This window comes from Haliotis rubra, unplaced genomic scaffold (assembly GCF_003918875.1).
Source record: "Haliotis rubra isolate DU_JTF1 unplaced genomic scaffold, ASM391887v1 Scf1781, whole genome shotgun sequence".
Taxonomy (NCBI): Eukaryota; Metazoa; Mollusca; class Gastropoda; order Lepetellida; family Haliotidae; genus Haliotis; species Haliotis rubra.
In genome coordinates, this window is record NW_025765760.1 from 1 (window position 1) to 14,778 (window position 14,778).

At 51.9% G+C, this 14,778-nt stretch overlaps 1 protein-coding gene across 1 annotated transcript; it reads right to left on the reverse strand.

The window, feature by feature from the left end:
- Window positions 1-10,868: 10,868 nt before the first annotated feature.
- LOC124273231 (scavenger receptor class F member 1-like) lies at window positions 10,869-14,754 on the reverse strand. The gene is made up of 3 exons (XM_046708446.1): window positions 14,217-14,754; window positions 13,977-14,097; window positions 10,869-12,027 (listed from the first exon to the last, which is right to left on the reverse strand). The coding sequence occupies exons 1-3, from the start codon at window positions 14,752-14,754 to the stop codon at window positions 11,868-11,870; spliced, it is 819 nt and encodes a 272-aa protein (XP_046564402.1). The 3' UTR covers window positions 10,869-11,867.
- Window positions 14,755-14,778: the final 24 nt, after the last annotated feature.

Below are 14,778 nucleotides of genomic sequence, written 5' to 3' on the forward strand. Positions count from 1 at the left end.
GCAGGTGTCGGTTTCAGGTGGGGACGACAGTGACAACACTCAACAGCTATGAATACAATATCTGTCTCCAACAATTGTGTTTATCAGCATTAGCTTTCTTTGGTCCAAAGTCTACAACTTCCAAATAGACTCGTACCCTTAGAGTAAGTGTGAGTAAGTATGAATGAGTGAGTATGCTTTACGATTCTTTTAGCAATATTCCAGCAATATCACATCGGGGGACACGAGAAATAGGCTTCATTAATGGTACCCATGTGAGGAATCGAACCCGGGTCTTCGACATGCAAGTACAGATATCATGTGATACGAACTTCAACACCTGCCAATACTTTCTTATTTACAAGGGCCAATGGGGTAGCTTAGTGGTTAAAGCGTTCGCTCGTCACGTTGGAGACCCGGGTTCGAATCCCCACATGAGTACAATTGTGTGAAGCTCATATATGGTGTCCTCCGCCGTGATATTGCTGGAATATTGCTAAAGGCGGCGTAAACAACATTCTCACTCACCCATCCACTCACTCACTCTAAATTACAAACAGTTAATGCATGCGACCCACTGTAGACTATAGGCGGATCCAGTAGGTAGGGGTAGGGTTGCTCATCACAACCCCCACCCACCACCACCACCACCACCCCACACACACTGGACCAGACTATCCAGTGATCTACATCATCATCGATCAAAGCAATTTGCATATGATGAGATGTGTCAATCAACTCAGCGAGCCTGACCACCCGTTATTCGCCTCTTACAACAAGCATGGGTTGCTGAAGTCCAATTCTTAGTCGATAAAAAATTGAAAAGGAAATTAATTTCATTTCACATGTAACGAAACAACATACACAAGATAATGATACAAGCACCCGATTCCAGCCATGTTACTAGGGATTCCACACTCCTTGCTACACCACATTCAAAACGTTTTGTTCTGTGTATGTGTACGCATGTAAGTGTGTCTCTGTGTGTGAGAGTGTGTGTTCTGTATATGTGTGAGTATGTGTGTCTGTGTGTGAGAGTGTGTGCTCTGTATATGTGTGAGTATGTGTGTCTCTATGTTAGTGTGCGTGTGTGTGTATGTGTGTGTCTCTGTATGTCGTATGCGTGTCTCTATGTTGTGCGAGACTTTGTGTGCGAGACAGTGTGTGTGTGTGCCTGTGTCTGTTAACGTGTGCGTCTTTGTGTGGCCCTATCTCTGTGTGTCTGTGACAGAGAGTGTGTGTGTCTCTCTATGTATCTGTGTGATAGCCAGTATGTATGTTTCTGTGTGTAAATGTGTGCGTCTTTGTATGGCTCTATCTGTGTATGTCTGTGTCGGAGTGTGTGTGTGAGGGAGAGAGATAGAGTGAGATAGAGATGAAACGAGACAGATAGAGAGAAAAAGAGATAGATAGAAAGATATATATATATAGAGAGAGAGAGAGTGAGAAAGAGAGAGAGATAGATAGATAGATGGAGTTAGAAAGAGAGAGTGAGAGAGAGAGAAGAAAGAGAGAGGGAGTTGTTTTGGGTTTGTGTACGTGAGTGTGTGTCTGTGTGTCTGTGTGTCTGTGCGTGTTTTTCTGTATCTCCCTGTGTATATGAGTCTCTGTGTGTGCGAGTGTGTTTGTAGATATAAAATACGTATTATGCTCGTCAAAGACGTCAATAACATAATCTGTATTGTTCATATATGATAATTACGATAGAGAAACACCCGCAGCTGATAATCTTCATTTTATACAACTCTAACAATTCCATGCACACTTGAGGGATAAATACACAGTGTTAAACATTAGAGGTAGACAAACGAGATTTGTCCAACACCACCACATTTGCTAGATCAGTAAGAATTACCTGGACTTCTGTCATATCATTAGTCGAATGCGAGTAGCCGTCCTCCTATCGAAACAATCCTAAACGCTTGTTGTATCGCACATAAATCCCCGGGACGTTCTTCGTGACAGGTACTCTCTGACACTTTGGCATTCCAACAATCCTCTATTTAAACCGGTTCCAGCCAGGTGACATGAATAAGACAACAAAGGCTTGCTGCGGCTTGCCGATCAATAACGGTTTTTAATATCTGTGCCGGGTCACCGTGACCTGTGAGTTCACAGCTACCCGGGAAGGTAGCATGTCAGCACTTATAGAAGTAGGTGTCCTTCAAATAAAGCAATCATTTTCAGCATCAACCCAATCAGTACATGTAATAGTAACAAAACTATCCTGGACCAGCTGTGTGGCTGGTCGCGGGTGGGAGTGAAGAGTAGTAAAGCACGTATTCACAGGCATGGTGGGCATGGTACGTCTCATGGTACACAGTGAACGCATCTAAAGCAGAGGATATATCACAGTGTAGTTGCCTGGGTTGATAGCTTGTTTACGCGTTATATTGAAATAATACTCTTCCTAATGCACTGCTTTCAGCGTGCGTGTTTTAACACTAATATCTCAGCAAGGTAATGTGAATCTGTCTAGCATTTACATAGATCGCTTTTGTACACAAACCTCAGATAAAACGAATATGCATGCATTTCTCAAAATATTTTCAGCTGTGTTTGCGCTTTTTGGAAACAGGCACGAGCGAACAAACACACTCACGCACGCACGCACGCGCACGGGCACACACTCACACCACGCACATGCCGTTTCAGTGCACTAAACTTGAACTCGACGTACACCACCATTTGACCTTCTCCATGTTAAAACAGCTACCCTGAGATGACCTGCTAATTTTTACTGAAGTTGAAAGTGCGTAATATTTCGTCCTCGATCTGAATATATAACTATTTGCAATACAAGCACTGTCTCTCTCTTTCCCCCTCGTTCCCTTCCTAACCCAACCACCCCCAGCCCCACCACCACCCCACACACCCTTCTCTCCTCTCTCTCCTCCCTCCTTATTGTCTCTCTCTCCCTCTCCGCTCTCTCGCACTCTCCTCTCTTTCACTCTCCCTCTCTCTCTCTCTCCCTCTCTCTCTCCCTCCCTCCCCAACCCCAACCCCCCCCACCTCTCTCTCTAGTGGAAGCCGCGGTGGCTGAGCGGTTTGTGGGCTGACTCTGAGGGTATGGGACTCAACCCACCAAAAGTACCAGAATCTGTACTATACTGAGACTGTGTGTTAATAGTGTAACATACGTTACATTTGACCGCTTTCTAAATGACATTGTGCATTCATAGTGGTCTGTCCATGAGAATTGCCGACCTAAGCAGATTGTTGGTCGTTCATCTACCTTTAAAAGCGGGCAGGACAGCGAAAGACAGCAGGGGTGTCGACAGACAGGGTAGAGAACGTGCACAGACCCAATGGTCAACTACCCAATGGTCAGCCTGACTTCGCCGCCATCCCCTGGAAGTCTCTCTCAGAGTCTGTGTAATGTGTTCGCCCTACATCACACAGTTGGACTGTAAGCATACAAACATCAACCCTTTGTCCGCAACAACGACTCGTGGCAAGGTCCAGTGCCAGTTGTGATCAGTTATTACACAGTACATAATGCGCACCAGGGAACATTTCCGCAAAGCGACTTTAAGGTAGATACGATCGTCTTACGGTCACTTTGCGAGACTGGGTCCCAATCCACAAAGCGTTATTAACGTTACGACCTGTCGTAACTCTAAAGTTTATCGTATAGCTTACGAATGTCGTAGCGCTACGAACGTTTTGTGGATGGGACCTAGGCCCCTGGTGTAGAATGAGTCACAGCATCGGTTTGCTTTTCGGAAGAGGCGACTGTGGTTTGACACCCAGTGTCGGTGGAGAACGGGAATCTGGGAGTTGAAGCACTGGTTCCAGGAACAGGGGCCTCCTCCCAACATAATCATTTGTCCCTGACATCACCTACAGATGGGAGGATGACAACATTCATATCCTGGTCATGCAAACGGCTGTGATGTTGAAATAGACTCTTTTTGACTTTGCCAAATTATCTTCATTTCAAATTACAATTGATAAAAATGTAATGCCCAGAAGCTTTGAGGTTTGTTCTGCTGTTGTGTATCACGAGAGTATCCTTGATAGTGTCAGTGTGAGGTGCCAGTGTGAGATCCAGAGCGAGGTCCAGTGTGAGATCCAGAGCGAGGTCCAGAGTGAGATGCAGAGGGAGGTCTAGTGTGAGGTCTAGTGTGACTGACTGACTGAGTTTAGTTTTACGCCGCTTTTAGCAATATTCCAGCAATATCACGGCGAGGGACACCAAAATGGGCTTCACACATTGTGCCCATGTGGGGAATCGAACCCAGGTCTTCGGCGTGACGAGCTCCAGTGGGCTAACCCAGTGGGAGGTCCAGTGGGAGGTCCAGTGTGAGATCCAGAGCAGAGGTCCAGTGTGAGAGGTCCAGTGAGGTCCAGTGTGAGGTCCAGTGTGAGATCCAGAGCGAGGTCCAGTGAGGACCATTGAGAGGTCCAGTGTGAGGTATAGTGAGTGGTGAGGTCCAGTGAGAGGTCCAGTGCGTGAGGTCCAGTGTGAGGTCCAGTGGGAGGTCCAGTGAGGTCCAGAGGAGGTCAGAGTGAGGTCCAGTGTGAGGTCCAGTGAGGGAGGTCCAGTGTGACCCAGGAGGTCCAGAGTGAGGTCCAGTGGGAGGTCCAGTGTGAGGTCCAGAGTAGGAGGTCCAGTGTGAGGAGGTCCAGTGGGAGGTCAGTGTCAGTAGGAGGTCTCAAGAGGCCCAGGGAGGTCCAATGTGAGGTCCAGTGTGAGGTCCAGTGTCCAGTGGAGGTCAGTGTGAGGTCCAGTGTGAGGTCCAGTGGGAGGTCCAGTGTGAGGTCCAGTGGGAGGTCCAGTGTGAGGTCCAGTGGGAGGTCAGTGTGAGGTCCAGTGAGGTCCAGGGGGTCCAGTGTGAGGTCCAGTGTGAGGTCCAGTGTGAGGTCCAGTGTGAGGTCCAGAGTGAGGTCCAGTGAGGTCCAGTGGGAGGTCCAGTCAGGAGAGGTCCAGTGTGAGGTCCAGTGGGAGGTCCAGTGTGTAGGAGGTCCAGTGGGAGGTCAGTGTGAGGTCCAGTGTAGGAGGTCCAGTGTGAGGTCCAGTGGGAGGTCCAGTGGGAAGTCCAGGGAGGTCCAGTGGGAGAGTCCAGTGTGAGGGTCCAGTGGAGGTCTAGTGTGAGGTCCAGTGGGAGGTGGGAGTGGGAGGTTCAGTGCCAGGAGGTCCAGTGTGAGGTCCAGTGTGAGGTCCAGTGGAGGTCCAGTGTGAGGTCCAGTGGAGGTCCAGAGTGGGAGGTCCAGTGGGAGGTCCAGTGGGAGGTCCAGTGTGAGGAGGTCCCAGTGTGAGGTTCAGTGCAGTGGGAGGTCCAGTGTGAGGTCCAGTGGGAGGGTCCAGTGGGAGGTCCAGTGTGAGGTCCAGTGGGAGGTCCAGTGGGAGGTCCAGTGAGGTGGGAGGTCCAGTGCGGAGGTCCAGAGGAGGTCCAGTGGAGGTCAAGTGGAGGTCCAGGAGGTCCAGTGTGAGGTCCAGGAGGTCCAGAGTCTGAGGAGGTCCAGTGGGAGTCGAGTGGAGGTCCAGTGTGAGAGGTCCAGTGTGAGGTCCAGTGTGAGGAGGTCCAGTCCAGTCCAGTGGGAGGTCCAGTGGGAGGTCCAGTGGGAGGTCCAGTAGGAGGTCCAGTGGGAGGTCCAGTGGGAGGTCCAGTGGGAGGTCCAGTGGAGTCCAGTGCATAGGAGGTCAGTGTGGAGGTCCAGTGGGAGGTCCAGTGGGGGAGGTCCAGTGTGAGGTCCAGTGGGAGGTCAGTAGTGGAGGTCCAGTGGGAGGTCCAGTGTGAGGGTCAAGTGGGAGGTCCAGTGTGAGGTCCAGTGGGAGGAGGTCCAGTGGGAGGTCCAGGGAGGTCCAGTGGGAGGTCCAGTGAGAGGTCAGTGGGAGGTCCAGTGAGGTCCAGGAGGTCCAGTGGGAGGTCCAGTGTGAGGTCCAGTGGTGAGGTCCAGTGTGAGGTCCAGTGTGAGGTCCAGTGTGGAGGTCCAGTGGGAGGTCCAGTGTGAGGTCCAGTGTGGGGGTCCAGTGGGTAGGAGGTCCAGTGGAGTGGGAGGTCAGTGTGAGGTCCAGTGTGAGGTTCAGTGCGAGGTCCAGTGGGAGGTCCAGTGTGGAGGTCAGTGAGGAGGTCCAGTGGAGTCTCAGAGTGTGAGGTCCAGTGTGGAGGAGGTCCAGTGGGAGGTCCAGTGGGAGGTCCAGTGAGAGGTCCAGTGAGTCCAGTCCAGTGGAGGTCCAGTGTGAGGGTCCAGTGGGAGGTCCAGTGGAGGTCCAGTGTGAGGTCAGTGGGAGGTCCAGTGTGAGGTCCAGTGTGAGGTCCAGTGTGAGGTCCAGTGAGGAGGTGAGGTCCAGTGGGAGGTCCAGTGGGAGGTCCAGTGGAGGTCCAGGGAGGTCAGGGTGAGGTCCAGTGGGAGTCCAGAGGGAGGTCCAGAGGGAGGTCCAGTGTGGGGTCCAGTGGGAGGTCCAGTGGGAGGTCCAGTGGGAGGTCCAGTGGGAGTCCAGGGAGGTCCAGTGAGGTCCAGTGTGGAGAGTCCAGTGGGAGGTCCAGTGTGAGGTCCAGTGAGGAGTGTGAGGTCCAGTGTGAGGTCCAGTGAGGTCCAGTGGGAGGTCCAGTAGGAGGTCCAGAGTGGGAGGTCCAGTGTGAGGTCCAGTGTGAGGTCAGTGGAGGGGTCCAGTGGAGGAGGTCCAGTGGGAGGTCCAGTGGAGGTCCAGGGGAGGTTCAGGGTCCAGTGTGAGAGGTCCAGTGAGAGGTCCAGTGTGAGGTCCAGTGTGAGGCTCCAGTGAGGTCCAGTGAGGTCCAGGGGAAGTAGGAGGTCCAGTGGAGGTCCAGTGTGTCCAGTGAGGTCCAGTGTGAGGTCCAGTGTGAGGTCCAGTGTGGGAGGTCTAGTGGAGTCCAGTGGGTCCAGTGTGAGGTCCAGTGTGAGGTCCAGTGTGAGGTCCAGTGGGAGGTCCAGTGTGAGGTCAAGTGGGAGGTCCAGTGGGAGGTCCAGTGGGAGGTCCAGTGGGAGGTGTGGAGTCCAGTGTGAGGTCCAGTGGGAGGTCAGTGGGAGGTCCAGTGGGAGGTCCAGTGTGAGGTCCAGTGGGAGGTCCAGTGGGAGGTCCAGTGGGAGGTCCAGTGGGAGGTCTAGTGTGAGGTCTAGTGGGAGGTCCAGTGGGAGGTCCAGTGGGAGGTCCAGTGGGAGGTCCAGTGGGAGGTCCAGTGTGAGAGGTCCAGTGGGAGGAGGAGGTCCAGTGGAGGTCCAGTGTGAGGTCCAGTGGGAGGTCCAGTGAGGTCAGTGGGAGGTCCAGTGGAGGTCCAGTGGGAGGTGGAGGTCAGAGGTCCAGTGTGAGGTCCAGTGTGAGGTCCAGTGTGAGGTCCAGTGGGAGGGTCAGTGTGTCCAGAGGGTCCAGTGGAGGTCAGTCAAGTGTGGGGTCAGTGGGAGGTCCAGTGGGAGGTCCAGTGTGGAGGTCCAGTGGAGGGTCAAGTGGGAGGTCTGTGAGGTCCAGTGAGGGTCAGTGGGAGGTCAGTGGGAGGTCCAGTGTGAGGTCCAGGAGGTGTGAGGAGGTCCAGTGGGAGGTCCAGTGGAGGTCCAGTGGGAGGTCCAGTGGGAGGTCAGTGAGGTCCAGGTCCAGTGTGAGGTCCAGGGAGGTCCAGTGGGAGGTCAGAGTGTGGGAGGTCCAGTGAGAGGTCAGAGTGGAGGTCCAGTGTGAGGTCCAGTGTGAGGTCAGAGTGTGGAGGTCCAGTGAGGTCAGTGGGAGGTCCAGTGGGAGGTCCAGTGTAGGAGGTCAGAAGTGAGGTCCAGTGGGAGGTCCAGTTGGAGGTCCAGTGGGAGGTCCAGTGGGAGGTCCAGTGGAGGTCCAGTGTGGGAGGTCCAGTGGGAGGTCAGTGGGAGGTCCAGTGGGAGGTCCAGTGTGAGGTCCAGTGTGAGGTCCAGTGTGAGGTCCAGTGGGAGGTCCAGTGGGAGGTCCAGTGGGAGGTCAGTGTGAGGTCCAGTGGGAGGTCCCAGTGGGAGGGTCAGTGGGAGGTCCAGAGTGGGAGGTCCAGTGTGAGGTCCAGTGGAGGTCCAGTGGGAGGTCCAGTGGGAGGTCCAGTGTGAGGTCCAGTGGGAGGTCCAGAGGTCAGTGGAGGTCAGTGGGAGGTCCAGTGTGGGAGGTCCAGTGGGAGGTCCAGTGGAGGAGGTCTCAGTGTGAGGTCCAGCTGGAGGTCCAGTGGGAGGTCAGTGTGAGGTCCAGTGGAGGTCTCAGTGAGGTCCAGTGGGAGGTCCAGTGGGAGGTCCAGTGAGTCCAGGAGGTCCAGTGTGAGTGTCCAGAGGAGGTCCAGTACCCAGGAGGTCAGTGGGAGGGTCCAGTGTGAGGTCCAGTGTGGAGGTCCAGTGGGAGGTCAGTGGGAGGTCCAGTGGAGGTCCAGGGAGGTCCAGTGGGAGGTCCAGTGTGGAGGTCCAGTGAGGTCCAGTGTGAGGTCAAGTGTCCAGGAGGTCCAGTGTGAGGTCCAGTAAGGTCCAGTGAGAGGTCAGAGTGGGAGGTCAGTGGGAGTCCAGGAGGTCCAGTGTGAGAGGGTCCAGTGAGAGTGGAGTCCAGTGGAGGTCCAGAGGTCCAGTGGGAGGTCCAGTGTGAGGTCCAGTGGGAGGTCCAGTGGGAGGTCCAGTGGGAGGTCCAGTGGGAGGTCAGAGGGAGGTCAGTGTGAGGTCCAGTGTGAGGTCCAGTGGGAGGTCAGTGGGAGGTCCAGTGTGAGGTCCAGTGAGAGGAGGTGAGGTGGGAGGTCCAGTGTGAGGTCCAGTGTGAGGTCCAGTGGGAGGTCAGAGGAGGTCCAGTGGAGGTCCAGTGTGAGGGTCAGTGTGAGGTCCAGTGAGGAGGTCCAGTGGGAGGTCAGTGGGAGGAGGTCCAGTGGGAGGTCAGTGGGAGGTCCAGTGGGAGGTCCAGTGGGAGGTCCAGTGAGGAGGTCCAGTGAGAGGTCCAGTGAGGAGGTCCAGTGTGAGGTCCAGTGGGAGGTCCAGTGTGGAGGTCCAGTGGGAGGTCCAGTGGGAGGTCCAGTGTGGAGGTCCAGTGTGAGGTCCAGTGGGAGGTCCAGTGGGAGAGGTCCAGTGGGAGGTCCAGTGGGAGGGTCAGTGTGAGGTCAAGAGTGGGAGGTCCAGTGTGAGGGGTCCAGTGGGAGGTCCAGTGGGAGGTCCAGTGGGAGGTCCAGTGGGAGGTCCAGTGGAAGTCAGGAGGTCAGTGGGAGGTCCAGTGTGGAGGTCCAGTGGGAGGTCCAGTGGAGGTCCAGTGGGAGGTCCAGTGGGAGGTCCAGTGGGAGGTCCAGTGGGAGGTCCAGTGGAGGTCAGTGGGAGGTCCAGTGTGAGGTCCAGTGTGGAGGTCCAGTGTGAGAGTGTGAGGTCCAGGAGGTCCAGTGGGAGGTCTAGTGGGAGGTCTAGGAGTGAGGAGGTCCAGTGGGAGGTCCAGTGTGAGGTCCAGTGGGAGGTCCAGTGTGAGGTCCAGTGGGAGGTCCAGTGGGAGGTCCAGTGTGAGGTCAGAGTGGGAGTCCAGTGTGAGGAGGTCAGTGGGAGGTCCAGTGGGAGGTCCAGTGAGTGGGAGAGAGGTCAGGTCCAGGAGGTCCAGTGTGGGAGGTCCAGTGAGGAGGTCTAGTGTGGGAGGTCCAGTGGGAGGTCCAGTGTGAGGGTCCAGTGGGAGGTCCAGTGTGAGGTCCAGTGGGAGGTCCAGTGGGAGGTCCAGGTCAGTGGAGGTCCAGTGTGAGGTCAGTGGGAGGTCCAAGTGGGAGGTCCAGTGGGAGGTCCAGTGGGAGGTCCAGTGGGAGGTCCAGTGTGAGGTCCAGTGGGAGGTCCAGTGGGAGGTCCAGTGTGAGGTCCAGTGTGAGGTCCAGTGGGAGGTCCAGTGGAGGTCCAGTGTGAGGTCCAGTGGAAGTCCAGTGCAGAGGTCGGTGGGAGGGTCCAGTGGGAGGTCCAGTGGTGAGGTCCAGTGGGAGGTCCAGTAGGAGGTCCAGTGGGAGGTCCAGTGGGAGGTCCAGTGGAGGTCCAGTGTGAGGTCCAGTGTGGAGGTCAAGTGTGGGAGGTCCAGTGGGAGGTCCAGTGGAGGTCAAGTGGGAGGTCCAGTCCAGTGGAGGTCCAGTGTGAGGTCCAGTGGAGGTCCACAGTGGGAGGTCCAGTGGGAGGTCCAGTGGGAGGTCCAGTCCAGGGAGGTCCAGTGAGGAGGTCCAGTGTGAGGTCCAGTGTGAGGTCCAGTGGTCCAGTGTGGAGGTCCAGTGGAGGTCCAGTGGGAGGTCCAGTGTGTCCAGTGGAGGTCCAGTGGGAGGTCCAGTGGGAGGTCCAGTGAGGTCCAGTGGGAGGTCCAGTGGGAGGTCCAGTGGGAGGTCCAGTGGGAGGTCCAGTGGGAGGTCAGTGTGAGGTCCCAGTGTGGGGGTCCAGTGGGAGGTCCAGTGGGAGGTCCAGTGGAGGTGTGTGGAGGTCCAGTGGGAGGTCCAGTGGGAGGTCAGTGGAGGTCCAGTCCAGTGTGAGGTCCAGTGGAGGTCCAGTGGGAGGTCCAGTGGGAGGTCCAGTGGGAGGTCCAGTGGGAGGTCCAGTGGGAGGTCCAGTGTGAGGTCCAGTGTGAGGTCCAGTGGGAGGTCCAGTGGGAGGTCTAGTGTGAGGTCCAGTGGGAGGTGGGCAGTGGGAGAAGTCCAGTAAGAGGTCCAGTAGTGTTGGTCGTCGCGCCGAAGGTCCAGTGTGAGGTCCAGAGGTCAAGTGTGAGGTCCATTAGAGTCCGAGGCCGTGATATTGCAGTAAGAGGTCCAGTAAAACGTCAGTGCGAGGTCCAGTGTGAGAGTCCAGTGGGAGGTCCAGTGTGTGCACTAGTGTGAGGTCCAGTGGGAGGTCCACTGGGAGGTCCAGTGCGAGGTCCAGTGCTTTTAATATTCTCTGCATGACACTCCATGTTAGGTGGAGGTTACGGATGTTGAAACCGAAAACACCTAACATATTTTACGAAAACACAGAAATTCAAAAGGCAAGCGTTTATAAACAACCAAACTATTGACATGTCTATGTTTCTAAATATATTGCCGAGTATATAGTCTAATGTTTGGGAATTATAGCATATAACGTACAGGTTTCAAATCTTGAGTTCACTGACTTAAAGTGGGTGGCCTAATGTCACTCTGCTCTTGTTAAAGTTGTTAATTACAAAGTTGAGAAGTGGTCATCAGTTGACTTTCCTTCACTTATATACATTTATATACAACCGTTACGAAACCCCCAAACACGGGTACGATGCTGAAAGCAACTGGATCATTATCTGAGTGAACTGACTGGGGTTCGAACAAAAGATACCAGAATCCTAATACAGTAAGGGGCGCAACTCAGCACCGTACATTAATACAAAGTTATGCAGATAAAGGAAGGTGATGATTAAGATTAAACAGGTTTGAGCCAATGGCGCCAGGATTACGCCAGTACGTACAGTATCATGTGTTAAACTCAATGGTATTAAGAAGCAAAGCAAGGGTTGCAGAGACCGCCAACAGAAACACTATCTCTGGACCCATGTCCTTCATTACTATCTAATGCGGTACACGTTCCTACAGAAACACTATCTCTGGACCCATGTCCTTCATTGCTACCTAATGCGGTACACGTTCCTACAGAAACACTATCTCTGGACCTATGTCCTTCATTGCTATCTAATGCTGTACACGTTCCTACAGAAACACTATCTCTGGACCCATGTCCTTCATTGCTATCTAATGCTGTACACGTTCCTACAGAAACACTATCTCTGGACCCATGTCCTTCATTGCTATCTAATGCGGTACACGTTCCTACAGAAACACTATCTCTGGACCCATGTCCTTCATTGCTATCTAATGCTGTACACGTTCCTACAGAATTACTATCTCTGGACCCATGTCCTTCATTGCTATCTAATGCTGTACACGTTCCTACAGAAACACTATCTCTGGACCCATGTCCTTCATTACTATCTAATGCTGTACACGTTCCTACAGAAACACTATCTCTGGTCCCATGTCCTTCACATTTATTTCATGATATATCTTGTCCGACATCTGACAGGTGTCCAGTGTGTCCATCTTAGTCTCCTGTTGATAGTCCAGCTCTCCATCATTGGGACAGCCCGGCTCTCCATCATGGGGACTTTCTCTGAAGAAACGAAGAACATTTGGAGTTCAGATTCACTGTTTTGAGCCTGCACCGCCATTCTAGTCAACATTTAATTCTTACACTTCTAAATATTTACATTTGAATAAACTGCCCAGCCTAAATGTGTGAGACACACTAGAGGATTCAGTCTAGCAGTTATAACATAGAACATGTTACGACACAAACATGCATTTGGTCCCTGGAATGTTACAGTGAAATGTCCAATGTACCGTGTGTAACAAACATCCGATAGCATGATTTTACCTACGTAAAAAAGTCTATATGTGACTAGTACATATGCTTGCTATACAATCAATAAAGTATAACGCCATGGATATATACTGTAGCTACACCCGGAGGATATACCTATAGATAGACAGTAGCTCTATAACATGGAAGCCCCAACGTCATAAATATGTATAATCTTCAAACAAACGTAGGGGAACAAACACACACACACACACACACACACACACACACACACACACACACACACACACACACACACACACACACACACACACACACACACACGGTTTTGCTGCTGTGTTCAGAAAAATGAACAAGTGAACGATTGCCATTCATGCCGGCAATTTATGCCTGAATGCATGCATGATCCACGTGCATCTGGATTTTCACCGTTCGACAAACAAATACATTTCAAACTTCAATCTCCAACAATACTTTATTGGGCAATACAGACCATATGACCACGATTCATGTTTTCCTCAAACCTGACTTTCGGTGTATAGTTTTTAAAAAGTAGGTTCAAATACTCCATTCATACTTAAATGTCATTTCCAATATTACGACGTTTCCTTTGCCCTCCAGTATATATAGCTATACCGTCAATAATACACATAATAGCTACATCACCAGCAAGTATAGCATCATGGATACAAGCAGTTTCTGCATAACCCGGAAGCTATACCGTCAATTATACACATAATAGCTACATCACCAGCAAATGTAGCGTCATGGATACAAGCAGTTTCTGCATAATACGGAAGCTATACCGTCAATAATACACATAATAGCTACATCACTAGCAAATGTAGCGCCATGGATACAAGCAGTTTCTGCATAATACGGAAGCTATACCGTCAATATACACATAGTAGCTACATCACCAGCAAATGTAGCGCCATGGATACAAGCAGTTTCTGCATAACCCATAAGCTATACCGTCAATTATACACATAGTAGCTACATCACCAGCAAATGTAGCGTCATGAATACAAGCAGTTTCTGCATAATACGGAAGCTATACCGTCAATTATACACATAATAGCTACATCACTAGCAAATGTAGCGTCATGGATACAAGCAGTTTCTGCATAATACGGAAGCTATACCGTCAATATACACATAGTAGCTACATCACCAGCAAATGTAGCGCCATGGATACAAGCAGTTTCTGCATAACCCATAAGCTATACCGTCAATTATACACATAGTAGCTACATCACCAGCAAATGTAGCGTCATGGATACAAGGAGTTTCTGCATAACTCGGAAGCTATACCGTCAATTATACACATAGTAGCTACATCACCAGCAAATGTAGCGTCATACATACAAGCAGTTTCTGCATAATACGGAAGCTACACCGTCAATGATACACATAGTAGCTACATCACCAGCAATTATAGCGTCATCAATTCATACAGCTTCTGCAAAATCCAGAAGCTATACCGTTAGATGACACACACAGTAGCTACATTACCAGAAATTAGAGCGTCATCAATACATACAGTTTCTGCACAACCCGGAAGCTATACTGTCAATAATATACACGGTAGCTATTAGCTATAGGTCTGCATGATACAACTGTACTACTTCCGGGTCTGTCCACCCCATGTGTCAGTGTCTGTTTGAGAGCGGATACTACGGTATCATTCAGGGGCATCTGATTTGGTTAAGAATATATCAACTGTTGAGTCCCCTCACCTTTGCATCCTTGCCATGCCCACACGTCTACGGCAACACATCACCGCCACCAGAATGGCACCAACAACCCCAAACAGTATCGAGGTCGCCAGGGTGACTATTTGTATACGGCGTAAGGCCTCTGTAAGTATAAGAACATACTCAGATTCGTGTTTTATATAACATAGTTAAGCAATAAACTGAACTGATTACAGATTTGGACCACTGGTAAACCAAGAAGCATTACATTGCTGTAGTTACCATGGTTACACTGTTCCAGTCTCTGGCATTCCTCCATGGAGCAGTTGGATGTGCAGGTTGAGTCACATCTTCGTCCGGTCAGGTGGCAGCCTTTGGAGCAGACGCCAGTCTTCTGATCGCAGACACCACCAAGACACACGTTACACGTGAGATGACAGCGTTCTCCATAGAAGCCACGTGCACACCCATCTGTACACGACCCGGTGTCTGACTGACACTTCGAGTTTCTACAGTTAGAACTACACAGAGAAGAGCACTGTCGGCCATACCATCCCTCGTCACACCCGTGGATACAGTCCCCACTGTCTCTGTGACAGTCACGTACTCCAGTGTTTGGCGCCAGTAGAGGTTTGTCAGTAGAGATGTTGGGATCTGGTCCACACTTATCACTGCACGTCTTGTCACAGAACGTGCCATACAATCCAGGAAGACAACCCCGTGTGCACCCATGTTCACAGGATCCCAGGCAGTGATCACAGGAATACCCACAGTTTGGACCAAAGTATTCACGGTCACACTCTTTGCCTGATCCTGTCATCCTGTTGCAGGACTTACATCGACT